General features: G+C 37.7%; 1 protein-coding gene across 1 annotated transcript in view; it reads left to right on the forward strand.

Moving 5' to 3' along the window:
• The first annotated feature begins 4,453 nt into the window (after positions 1–4,453).
• Positions 4,454–13,965, forward strand: part of TTC6 (tetratricopeptide repeat domain 6) — a 59,687-nt gene continuing 50,175 nt past the window's right edge. Inside the window, exons 1-3 of the mRNA XM_074149578.1 lie at positions 4,454–4,595; positions 4,698–5,236; positions 12,080–12,172. Of these exons, the coding sequence (XP_074005679.1) occupies positions 4,454–4,595; positions 4,698–5,236; positions 12,080–12,172 (774 nt within the window). The remainder of the gene's footprint in view (positions 4,596–4,697; positions 5,237–12,079; positions 12,173–13,965) is intronic.

Genomic DNA, 13,965 nt, shown 5'->3' on the forward strand with positions numbered 1-13,965 from the left:
TCAGGCATCACAGTGAAACTGTATTTGTAAATATGCTTAACCTTGCTGGAACTATGGCATTGGTGAATAGTTTTGAGCAAGCATACTGCCATTTTGAGGTAGACTAGATGGGTGCTTTGGCTGCAGCACACCGAAAGGGAGAGAGCAGCATCCTCCAGCAGGACTCGAGGGTGCTTTGGACCATTTCATGTGAAAAGAATTTCACAGCCAGCTGGAAATGGATACCAAAGTGAGGCTTAGCATCTAGTGACAAACTTGACGTAAGCCAGAAGAACTAGCAAAGTAGTTATGCTTACTTTCCTTTTCCTTTAAGTATCTGCTATTCAGCTTTCCAAGGACTCTTTCTGGCATTTGCTGGAGAGCCCGTACCAGGCTGTACATATTTCATATGCACCATGCTGTCCTGGTTCCTGATTGCTTAGATGAAGGTGAGAACCATTAACAACTTCTGACTGTGCTTTGGTTTCCTCCCACAGCCTGTGGGGCACTATGTGCATCTCAGTCTCATTCCAGCATGAGCTTGGATTGTGGCAATGATGTCCACTGCGGGTGGGACTTCCTACATGGTGTGGACTCAGCCAGTTTAGGAGAAAAGAAACTCCATTTTTTACTTTCTCCAACCAACTGAACAATTTTTTAATGATTGCTTTTCTTTCTAAAAAGAAAAAAAAACCCTTCCTTGTAGCATTAATAGACTAATAACTTAGATGATACAATTTATGCAATATTAGAAAGCTTAGTGATCTGGTGAGGCCTAATTAAGAAAAATAATAATGTGTATCCAGTCACTGAACTTGCACGAGGTTTTCTAAATCTAGATCCATTTGCTAAGTATAAGGATTCATCTACTGATTAAATTTCGGAGTTTGTAAGCTACAGAGATAGGGCTTAACCTCTTTAACTAAATACTTAATAAAAAAAAACATCTTCAGGCTTCAAGCATCACTGTGATCATAAAGAGAGGGGCACATGCTAATAATACCTGGGGAAAGAGGGAAAAGCTTCCTCTGTTTCCCTGTGTATCAGAGACAAGAATCTCGGCAGCTGTCATCTCTGGAGCTCAAGCTGAGGATGTAGAGGATGTATTGGCAACACTTGTTCCTGGAACGACTGCTAAGCAGTGTGTGGGGCTTAGTAGTGGAAAAATATAGCATTTGGGATTTAACTTGACATCAGCTCCCTTTGGATGCTTACTCCCTTTGGTTACAAGACCTAGAATCTAAATGCTGTAAAACAGGAAACATTTATGAACCTTTCTTGCAACCTAACTACGTTCCCCAGGAGCCAGCCCCTGGTTTGCTGCAAGCAGACCTGGCAGACAACAGATACTGTAAGGTAACACAGAACACCCATTTCCCATTTTACCACAACGATTAACCTAAAGAGGAAACCCATGTCTAAGGATTTTTTCTTCTTCCTAAGATTTTTTTGATGCAAATACTTCTTGCCATTCAGCGGCTTCTTATTGGAACTTCCTGATGCAAATACCTCTTCACATGCAGGGTCTTTTCTTCCACATCCCACTGTGACTCCTGCAGAGAGGAACTGTTCTGGGTAAATGAAATTGTTGAGGCTTTACTTACTGTTTAACTAGTTTGAAATGTATCTGTTCTCTAGGCTTACAACTGCATTAAACTGCTAATAGGATTCATCTTCAATGAGGCAATCAAAAAACTTCATTCCTGTTCTGAACTGCTCTAATGGCCTGGACAGCTAACAGGAATCCTTCAACACAGATCAACCACGTCATATTCCACCTTCTGCTCCTCCAGCTACTGTGGAATTCCTGCTAGAGAGACGGAGAGGCAAATTAGGCACCAAATAGATAGGCTTCCCAGGGTGTATTACAGAGCTTTAATCAGTTATCTTGCTATCAGAAGAAAACCTGCTACTAATTGGGGTGTAATGTGATCGGCAAATGAGTTTTTAATCTTCAACAAGTTTTTAGTGGCATTAGCAAGCTAAAAGTGGGCCATCTATCCCAGTGTAAGAAGCATTGTTTTCAAGAAGTACACTGGCTACCCCCTTGAACTCCAGGAACAAATACAATTAAGTAGGGAAAAAAAAAACCAAAATCAACCTACAAAGCTGTAGCTGAAAGCTACAAAGAAAGGAGAGGATAATAGAAGACACTTGCCTATTAAATCAGTGGAGTCTTTCAATCAGTTGTGTAACATATTTGAATCCAATATATGCAGTTAGTCCCCACAGTTCCTTGTTATTACACGGGTGTTTGGGGACACAAACTGAAGAAAGAAAAAAAAAAAAAAGACAGACTTTATTTTTACCCACCGTAAGAGACATAACTGGATTACAAACATAATTTTGAGAACTGTTGCAGCCCAGAGATTCATGGAAAATCCAGTGCTTTGAGTACAGATTATATGTGAGAAACTTTTTTTTTCTTTTTCTTTCCCTTACTGCTATAAGCTGCTTTGCTTTGCCTGTGTTCTCCACAGCCAGCTTTCTTGGGAACCTGGTCAATGTGACCTTGTAGGTTTGTGCCATAGTTATAACCATCTTGATAGATTCATTTTAACTTTACACATTTTCTTTTTATTTATATGTTCATTTTTAAAAATTTCTTTCCTACAGTTTGATGATTTTTGGCACACGTTATCATCCCTACGTTTGTTGGACACTGAAACTGTCATGAATTTTCTTGGTCCACTTTTACTTCATACTTCATGTGTGAAAAGAACTGCTGTTAAAATTTAACTGTCACCAGACGGCTGTCAAATATATTTGATACCTCTGTTCTTTGACGGGCAGGCTAGTAAAACTGTAAGACACGGAGTCAGGATTCCTCCCAGAGAACTGTTTTCAGACTTTTTGCACGTGTTAATACTGTGAAAGCATGTTGGTTTATGGTGTCTGAGATGGAGTCTATCCTGTTGCAGGCAATCCCTAGTATTATAAATTAAATCCCGATGACAGAAACTTTATCGACGATGATAAATGAGTCAAACACAGCTGAGTTGGGCTTTCATCTCCAAGCTGACTCTTTGACGATCAGGAAAATTAATTTGACAGGAAAAATGTGTCTGTTGTTGCATTTGGGAAGCGGCTGCACTGCATGGCACACCAATCGCCAGCAACGCCATTTGTACGTTTGGTTTGCAGGGCAGAACTTTAAGGCGCCCCTGCCTGAGAGTGGACCAAGGTTTGCCCTACACAGAAGAGAAACGAGGATGCAACGGTACAAAGGACCCCAGCTGCACCACGGCCTGCAGAAACCTGGTTGAACCTTTCCAACGACGCCTCCGGATGACGCTGACACTTGCAGACCTTCCCATATAGGCTCACTCAAGGGAGCAATTCCCACCAAAGCCCCACACGGCAAAGCCTCCACGTCCCCGCCTCCCACGGGGAGTGGGGAGATCGCGGGCGCTGCCGGGCCCAGCCCTCCCCTCCGGCAGGGGGCGCTCGCGAGGGGTGGCAGCCGCTCTCTCCCCCCGGCGGGGGCGTCGTTGCTTGGTTACGGCGCGCGTCCTTCCCTGCTCGCCGGCTACCGACGGAGCGGCGGCGGCGGCGGCTCCTCCTCCTGGGGCTGCGGGCCCGGCTCGTTGTCGTCCCCGGGGCCGCCAGCGCTGTGCTGGGGGAGACTAGAACCCGTCCTTTTCGGGGCCTGTGTCGGTGCGCGGTGGGGACGCCGCCCCGCGGCGTGCCTCTCCGGCTGTGGGTTGTCAGGCTGTGAGGTACTCGACTGAGGGGAGGCGGGCCCTTTGCCTGCTGGAGAGGGAGAAGCGAGGCGTGGATGGGTCACTGGTTTTTGTAGGTGGAGAGCTTTTTGTGATTATTTTGAGGAGGCGTTGAGCTTTATCCTTTCTCTTTTCTTTTTTTTTTTTTTTTCTTTCTTGGGAGTTTCTCTCCAACTCCCAATTTATGCTCCTAAAGGTAGAAATGGTTCGGTTGTTTTCTCGGGTAAAATGCTAATAGCCATTGCTGGTGCTTAATTGTATATGTTTGGAAAAATCTTGTTAAAATCAATGGGGCCCTTAGCAAAATGAAGGAGTCTATGCAAGGGTGGGTTTTGTGTTGGTATATAAGATACCAAAGCTCATTCCTGTTTGAATTTACAGGCTTCATACGGGACAATACTGCTAAAAAACATGAGCACTTTGGACTGAGTTACGTGGAAGAGCTGAATGCGATTAAGGAACGTGAGACTATATGCAGGGAATCTCATTGGGGTAGTCTGAAGATCAAACAAGCGATAGTTACTGCTCCTAGAAACGTGAGCATTTAGCCTTTATTGGAAGATTTAACACCAGATCAATCGTGTCAGTTTAGAACATTATCCTCTCCAGAGGTCAAAGAGTCCACATAAGCCTGTCATGAATATAAATAAAAATATTTCTAATTAATTCATTGGGTGTTCTGATGTTCACAGAAAGTAAGGATATCTTCTGAAGTAAGAGACATGAAAAAACAGACTCCTGATCTCAGGGTGATGACGCAAAGAAGTAAATCTGTGGAAGAAGACAATGCTGACAAAAAGCAGAGAAGTTGCTCTGAAAAAGTTGACAGAGGAAATGCCACTTGTAGTCGTGAAAGTACAGTTGTAAAACTGCCAGTAATAGCATCATTTGCAGGTACCACTAAAAAAATTGTAATGGTCAAGCACCCAGCACCACCTCAGATGCCAAGTTACTGCAGGTCTAATTTTCATGTTAATAAATCCCTTATCTCATTAGAAAAGATAAAAGCTGTTAGTAAAATAAAGGACAGAGTGCATATGCTACAGATGGATCCCCAAAATTTAAAAAGAGATAAAAGTGAAGAAATAGATATTGTGTTTAAAGACAGCGATGAATTTAGCTCTACAGATTCTGATACAAGTAAAAACATTTCAAGAAAGGGAAAAATAACCAGGGAGAGCTGTGAGAAGGGAAGAAGAGTGATTTCAAAAGCAAAGCAACAAGATTTAGATGTTGAATTGGGAAGAGTACTGAGAAAAGGAAGCAAGCAGCCAAGTGTGAGGTCTGCTCAAGAACAGTTGGAAGAGGTAAGAGATGTGACTACACCAGACACTTCAAAAATATACGAGAAGAACTTCCAGCAGAGCAAACCTGAAGAGCCTACTTCCACACCAGCATTGCCTGTGAAAGTGGTTGCAAGGTCTATTGATGAAATAATTGCTTCCCTGCAGTCTACTTCTCCATCTCCCTCAGACCAGATGATCAAAGAACTCCTGGAGAGTGTTCTTGGCCAGAACTACAACATAAAAATGGAAGTAGGTGAACCAGAACAAAAGCAATATTTTTCTCTTGGGTAAATATTACTTTTATAAGAGCTGTATATTTTTTTTTCCAGCTCCTACAATGTGTTACAACACGGAAGCCAGACAAAACAAATGCATAAAGACACTAATGTGTCATAGAATATTCTTAACTGTTTCTTCTGCCATTTTTTTTTTATGTCCCTTAAAAATGAACTGATATGAATATATATTAAATCATAAGCTCTTTTGGGGTGTTATTTTTATTATACTGCTTATAGTTTAATACCTCTTTTTCTTTACTCTCTCTTTTTTAAGATGACGTATTCTAGTCTGACAGATGAAGAAGTGCATTAAATGCATTTGGGATATTGTTGAAAGTATTGCTTCTTTTAGTTATTGTTTAGCTTGTGAACTCTCAATGAGACAAATTCCTTATTGCCACCGTTAGGTAGATTGTGTAAGCAGCTGTAAGAGAGAGTAACTTCATTTAATTACAGCAGAAGATATCAGTAATACTAGGCATCAGGTAGATGCTACAGCAAAGTTTCCTAGATTTTCACCAAAGGGTTGTTAATTAATTTGTTAACTAGACTAATAACTTACTATCAGATGGTTCTTTGTCCTCTCTTAGCCAGACTGACGGTTTTGTTCTAGTTCCAACAGGGCTGAAACTTATGTCACAAAAATCACTATCACACTTGGTATTCCTGCTAGCACTTGTTAGGGATGCCATGGAATGAATAGATCCATGGAGGGTGAACTACTGCTTTTCAGCAGCAGCTGCCTCTGCAAGAAAATATGGAAGACTGATGAAAAGTGTATGAACCTGTGCTTTAGGAGGTGATAAAGAACATTGTTTCCCACAGCTATCAAAATGCTACTTTTTATGATCACAGAGACCTCTCATAGAATGTAAGTGTAGTACCTCACATTCCCTTAATGTGAGATTGACTGTCTTTTGATTAAATACAAAAGTTAGGAGAAAACAGGATCCTGAACTGAGTTAATTTCACTGTCTGAGTCAATGAGCAGCAATAGTCTGAAACTACATTTCCAATAGATTTATGTCCTCTGATTTGATTTTCTTCTGTTCTGTTCTTCTGGGAGCTGATTGTGTGGTTGAGGCATTCACAGTGTCTGCCACTCTCTGTATAATTTCTGGTGTATTTCAATTAGGACTGAAATCAGAGAAGACTTTCCTCAGTGTGGCATTAATTGACTTGCATTTTAGGAATGTAATAATTTGGGACTGTTCCCTTTGGTTGAAATTTTCCAGCTGGATTCAAAAATACTTCAGGGCAGGTTGGAAGGGGGCTAAAGAAGATCCTGGATCTGGAAAACTGTTTCTTGTTCAACTTACCCAAAATAATTATTAGTTACTAGTGGCTTATACTGTATGTAAGATTTAAAAAATTTGGCCCCTAGCAAGTCCTAATGTTCTTAATTTGAAGTGAACTGTTTCTGTTGTTTGTAGTGGGAGCTACTGGGCTCTGAGCTTCGAAAATCTGACCTCTGGAGTACTGTGATGTTTAATTCTTTATTCCTAAAACTTACATCAATCAGGCTTAAAGTAAAATGAAAATTTGAACTTGGTGATGGCTTTCTGGTTTAGTGTTTTTTTAGGTATAGACATATGGACATTAGTGAGAATGAATGACACCCTTGCTGATTACTTTTTTTTTAAAAAAAATCAAAGGCATTTGCAGCAGGCGTCTTTTGAACTTAAGTGACCTTATAAATAGGACGAAGATGAGCAATTCTTTATTATTATTATGCATGGTTTATTTACGTTACACTGGGCTTCAAGGCTTGCCTTCTCTAATGAAGTAAGAAACGTATTCTTTTAAATGAAAGAGAAATACCAAGGAAAAGAACAGAACTAGTAAAATGAAAACAAGCTCTCAGAATTACATGTGTTTTTCTTTTGTTACAAAAAAACCTATTCTGTTCTCTTTATCTTATTCTTGTTCTTGCATTAATGACTGGCTAGCATGGATAGCTTATGATATTGCTTTGGGGGCTGAGCACTGTTTTTCCCCCAGCATCAAAAAGAGCATTATCTGGGGAATGGAATGCCAGGTCAGTGGGACATTAGTACTTAGCCCTGTTTCCTTCGAGGAAAATCAGTTATGAATAATGATTCCTACCACACTTTCTGTTAAAAAGTAGAATTTTTATTATAAGAATAATATCAGTTCCAATGCCTGGAGTAATTTTGTTGCCTTGAGGCTTGATGCTGCTCCTGAAGTATATTGAGTTATTAAGTTATGTGTTGGATTTAGTATCCATAGGAGGGTATTTATATTCATTTCAGAAATGCATTTTCTTGGTGTTCAGCTTTCTTGGTGATGAACCTGCAGCTCACCATCTTTAGTTAGTTATTGTTTTCAGCAGATCAGTGAGCTTGTGAGGGTGGTAACTAAATGAACAACATTTTTGTTCTTGAAAAATAACATAAAATTTGAATGCTTCCATTAAACAAGGACTATACAGTGCACCATACTATCAGGAAGCCAACATAAAGTATACTTCAGTTTTAAAAAAACATCTCTAGCTCATCAGCTAATCTCAATAACGAGGCCTTGAGAAGATTTTCTCTGTAATGCGTTAATTCTCTCTCAAAAGTGGTTTGATGAAGACCAATTATTGTTAAAATTTGAGAAGAGATATACTTGTATTTGCTTCGTATCTATAAACAAACAAATATTTGCTCGTAACTTTACAGTATCTCACTTGCTCTATGTTCTTTATATTTCAGCTGATATGAAAGTCATACAACAGATAATATATTGCTTTCAGATAAAACAGTATTTTAAGAGGCTTATTGAAAATATTTTTTTTTTTCCCTTTAGGTGCTATAAGGTGTATTCTAAGTGTCATGGAAATGAAGAAGATACTTCAGTTTTTCATTTAATTCTCTATAAGTGGGAAAGCCCTAGCTCTTCCTATTGGTTTTCTTATTTTTTCCTTACAGAATGTTCTTCTCACGGTCTTAGCATCCATTAAAATGTAGCTAAATCAAGACCATGATGCTTTTTATTACGAGCCTACTATTATATTATTAATTCAGGAAGCATACATTATTGACTATGCTGAATAAGGTTAATCATGGCAAAGGCTATGCCGCTTCCTGCCACTTGCTGAGCCTCTTAGTCTTCAAGGGTGGACACTACCATTTGAAATTTTTTTTCTGGAATAGTTAACTCATATTACTTTCTTTTTTTTAAAAAGATGTTTTATTTTCATAACGTTGCAAGAAACTGCCTAGAGACAGATGTTGGGTAGGTGGTTTACATGTGTGGACTTCTGAAATCTGTTTATTTCTTCGAATTTACCAGTGCAAACAACTAATTAAAGCAATCCAGTTGTGCAGTTTGTTACATTTTATTAACAATCACTTTCCACTTCTTATGATCATTAGGCCCACATCATTTACGCTTGTCTTAAAAACACTACAGGTTTCATGGGGCAAGGACTGTCTTTTTACCCTGAAGTCTAACAAAATGGGAGACTAATCCTCATTGGGTCAGTAAGATACTGGTATAATATTAGAACAAATTGCTTTTAATCAGGTAGATTGTAATCTCTGAGAGTTTCAGGCTTTGTCAAAGGAGCACAGGGTGATTAGCTTTGTGTATAAATAATTTGTACAAATTCACCATGTTAAAGTACTGTTTTAAAATATTAGTATGTTCACACCTCTAGATTGACTTTGTTTTGTCATTTACCAGGGTCTTTTCTGCACTGGTGTTAGAGACTTGTCAAAACAGAGAGGAAGATTATTTATTTTAATAGCATGTAACTATCAAATGAGGAATCAAAGAAATACCAGATGAAAATATTTAAGTAAGATAAATATAGAGGTAATTATTAAAAAAAAAACAACCCAGACAACAACAACAAAATTTTAATTTTCTGTATGTCAGGACTCACAATGAGTCTTTTCAGCTACAAAAGATACCATAAACCTACCGAAATGACTGAAAATGTTAAAATGCTTTCTAATGAGTTACCAAAGTGTTTGGGTACCTTAATAGTTTTCTACACCTGCAGGAGGAAGGCTATGGCTAATAAGGCTATTTTTTAAAGGTGCAGTAGAAGTTTCCATCACAAGGTTAAGATATCAGTGCAGGAAACAGCTTCCTCAAGAATGGGCAGAACACTCAAGAATAGATTCCCACAGGAATTAAGAGTTGCCACAGTTCTCAACCCTTTTATTTCCCAAAGTTATATTTGGCCATGTTTTTGTTAATGCAAACACACAGCTCACAGTACATATATAGACAGTACACATCATTTTATTAAAATAACACAATAACTTTGTGCCTGCAATTCTCCCATGAGGAGTGGACAAAAGAGAAAACACCGCACCCAACAAAGGAAATCAATCATATAACATGTGCAGGTGTCTAAAATGAAATTAAGACAATATTTGCTCATATAATTCTGTTGGTTTTGACAGAACAGGAAAATTAATATGTAAAATTGTAATTTACATATTATGCAATAGTTTAGAAATGTAAGTTGATCCAGTCTGGTTGAATGAAAAGCTTTGTGAAAATTTCTCTCGGATTCCATGAATTGGTTAATATATTACACGGGGAAAGAATTCCAGTTGGCTAAGATGGACTGTAGTAATGAATAGTCCATGGTAATCACCATGTTTGAAAACATGCACGTGCTGCAAAGGCGAGGAAGGTTTGGTATAGCCTGGGAAGATAATGCTGGCTCTGTTCCTTTTAGTCAGAGTTGTTACTACATTCCTCTATTTTAGTTCCTTGCTCTCATGGTAATGAAAATATATGTAATATGAATTGTTTTTTTCTTAAGCTGTCTTTTCTGTCAAAGGTAAATAAATTACTAAGGCTCAGGTTAAAAGCAAAGTACCAACGTGTACAATATTCTGCAAGGCCATAGCTTTTTATAGCTTTATAGTTTACTTTTTTGGGGTAGTGTATGCATCTATCACTTTGTGTTGGCCTGGAGGTTCCATTTTTTTTTTTTCCTTTCCATTTTCTAATATGCAAGGAAAAAAAATGTTGCAGCTCAGAATATGCTTTTTATATGTATTGAGGTTAAATGCAAAAAATCCTGGGCGTTAAAAAAATACTATTTTTAGATTGCTAGGTGGACAATACACTCAATGGAATAAAAATTCTACTGGGTGGAAGATTCTTACATTAAAAAAGCAAATGGACATTTGCAATGCCAGGAAAAGGTTTTTTTCATGACACGGCAGACTGTTTCTAACACATATTCAACTGATAGCTTTAATGCGTTATTGCATCAGCTTGTGGCTCTGAAATATTTTCACCAGAAATATTTAACATTTCTGTAGCAGTTTTAAAGAATTGTATTCTAAAATGAAATGTAGTTTAGATGTGATACTTGTTTGTTACTGTTATCTTTAAAACTTGGTTCCTAAGCCAGTATATGGCACAAAGGGTAAAGTACATGTGTGCTGAGTTACGTACATGTATGCTAACCAGGTGCTTAGAAAGCACACTGTCCTTAAAACTACCATCTGTTTCAAGAGTTGTTCCTGCATCTTATTTCTGCTTTTTTTTTCACATAGATATACTGTAACCAAAGGGGGACTTGCTGAACCATTCCTTTGACTAGAAGGAATAGTATGTCTGGAAACTAAGAAAAACTTCAAATTTTGTGGTAGCTTTTCTGCTACTGGAAGGATTATAATTTTCTCCTGTGGAGAAAATGATTAACTGAAAATTGCAGTCAGTTTTTAAACTTCTCTTCTATAAGCAGTTCCATGGAGAAGTTCTTTATAGTAAAGAGCTAAGCATGTGTGTAAATGTTTGCAAAAGATGAGCCTAAGATCATTTGTCTCTGAATGTACTTGTTCCTTTCAAAATAATTTGTCTAATGAAGACCCAGACTCTAATTTATGCTTGTATAGTGTTTTGATGTTGTTTTGTTGTATCGGGTAGTATGAATAATATTTTTTTAGCATTCTTTTTTGAAACTACTTTTCTTCTCTTGCTTATACAACAGGCGCCAATTGAACATGAGGAAATAAAAACTGAATCTCAAGTCCTGCCAAGTTTTCACCAAGCAAGCCTGTTAACATTCTGCATTATCTAGGAATGTTAAAATATAATAAGTTAATAGTGCTTCTATTTGCTTGCAGAGTTGTTAAGATAGGTAGTTCATATTTTAAACTGATAAAACTGGGAAGGGAAGGAAATGGAATAGTCCTTGGAAACATTTTGGTACTTCATAAATCACAAGTAAACCTTTATATTTCTCTCTTTTGCTTTTGTGTCTCTTGTTCATTCCTTTTCTTATGGGGTTTGATTCTCCAACTGCTGGATATAAGGAGTTTTGCTTTTATTAAATAGAATGCCGATTAGGGCAATGGAATCATAAGACTTTAATCTATATTCATATATATTAGTGCCCATCATTTTATGCCTTTCATTCAAACTGTTTTTAAAATTTAGATATTTAAACTTAGATATGTTTGGGAGATTGCTTAATGTTTAGTGGCATTAATGACTTTGCTTTAAAGGATCATAGATCTCTTGATATGAATTTCTGATGTATATTTCTTCCTATATTTTGCAATTTCTTCTTACAAGTGCAATTTGTAGAAGAAACTGACCATATCTTTGATAAGAATAAATAAATATAAATATTATTATGTGGTCTTAATCATTGTAGGTCCTTTGCCTATTACTATATTTATTTTTGGAAATCTAGTTAGCTGTTGAGGAAATATTTGGCTTAAGATAAAGTTGATACAGTGTTCTAGGTGCTTCATAAAATGCATGGATGATGACAGAATAATTGCATATAATAAATATTGTATTTATTTATTTATATTTTTTCCCTCAGAAGACACCAGTAGTTCAGAAAGAATCTCAAGCAGCAGGAAATGAATCTCAGCCTGAAGTTGAGCTGTTAACGTATAAGAAGCAAGTGAAGCAGGTAAGCAGGTTTAGTACTATTGTTAGATAGTATAAGTTTTCCCATTCTTAAGGTTTTGATGCTTTAGAGCATCCAAGAAGTCTGCACTGCAAGCTGTATCCTTACCACCTGCCCTTTAAAAGATTTTCTATAAAACAGGTCTTCATACTGGTCTTGCAGCTTAAGGTTAGAGGAAAAAACAAATTAAGGTTCATTCGGTCAGATGCTGGGTTAGGCTTTTCTTTATGAGATTGGAAAGAAGATTACAAATGAAACAATGTATAAATAGAATCCTAATCTACATTTAACAAGTGCATGCCTTCCTTGAAAATGGCGTAATGCTCAATATCCTTTTGGTTTTGTGATATTTGTCACATGACAAAAACTGTCATTAGGATATCAACTCTATAAAGCTTACATTTCTAGTAGAGAACATGTATCAAGTTTATAGAGACAGTACCACAGAGAACAAATTTGTTGCTAAGACCATATAATGTCTTTTCCCATATGTTGTTGGTTTCTAGCGTTCTGGTATTTCAAGGCTATAACTAGATACTGAAATAAAACACTAACGGGGTTCCTTCTGCAGCTTCAAATGTAGATGATTACTTTGTCTTAAAATTATTATATATGCTTATTGTAAAAAGAGAATAATACTATTTATAATATTTAAAATGGTATTATGAGAAGGGCAAGCAACAATGGGGTGCGTTTCCACTAGGTGGTGTTATGTGCAGATGATACACCAGATAGCCTTGGCCTAAACTTAAATAAATGAGATGAACACCGGCTTGCATGGGAAGACAGATACAGGTGTTTAAAAGAAGGAGGTAAACGGACCAAAATGAAAAGAGGATGAGAGGCACGCATGTGGGATGCTTGTTGATGGCCCAATATTTGCGAGTATGTCGTTTCAGGGTCATCATAAGGCAGAGGTCTAGTCAAAATGAGAAACCTTCTGAATGCCTAAGGGCCATACTTCAGCTGCTTCTTCAGCTCCTCCCACTGACTGTAGTTTGGCCCTGATTATGTCTTTTCAAGCTGCATGGAGTAAGGGATAGAGAGAGGTAGGTAAGTGCCTAGAATTCCAGAGCGTTAGCAACCAACTTTCCTGATCGATTTTAGGATAGCCAAGAACCAAAGATGCACACATCTTGCGCTCAGGAATGAAGGGACAGGGGAGTTCTGGGAGCGAGTCACAGGGAGATGACAGAAACTCCTTGTTGGTCATGGTACCGCATTCTGCAATGGGGCTGCAGTGGACAAGAAGTAAAGCCCTATGTGACCTGGTGATGCTGGCCCGAGCAGTTCCGGCTGGCAGGCATTCTTCAACAGCTAAGGAGTCATATTTCCTAGCAACTTCTTGTGGTAGCAAAATCATTTTGGTTAGATGGGTTGGAGTTGTTCTGTTGAAGATGATGGCTGAAAATGGAATTTTATTACGTCTTAAAAATTCTGCTAAATTAGAAAAAAATCTTGTGTTTTGAAATTTTCCTTACAATACTTGTCTATCTGTAGATCAGAAATATTTCTAATCCTTCTGAAACTGAAATTTCATGTGCTATCTGTACTTGGCTATATCATTTTATATAATTGATAATGATGTTTGGAGGTATTTTTGAGTATACTCTGCAACATCATTTGATCTGTTGGTTACTAAATTAAATGTGCTGAATGATGCGTAAACAAAACACAGTACAAGGTCACTGATGGTAATTTTTATAATATTCAAGAATACAGTAAGATTATTTATTACTTCTAAACTATATACTGTTTGCCAACAGAACAGTTTCCCAGTTATTTAAACAGTACTG

Source organism: Numenius arquata, chromosome 6 (assembly GCF_964106895.1).
Source record: "Numenius arquata chromosome 6, bNumArq3.hap1.1, whole genome shotgun sequence".
Lineage (NCBI taxonomy): Eukaryota > Metazoa > Chordata > Aves > Charadriiformes > Scolopacidae > Numenius > Numenius arquata.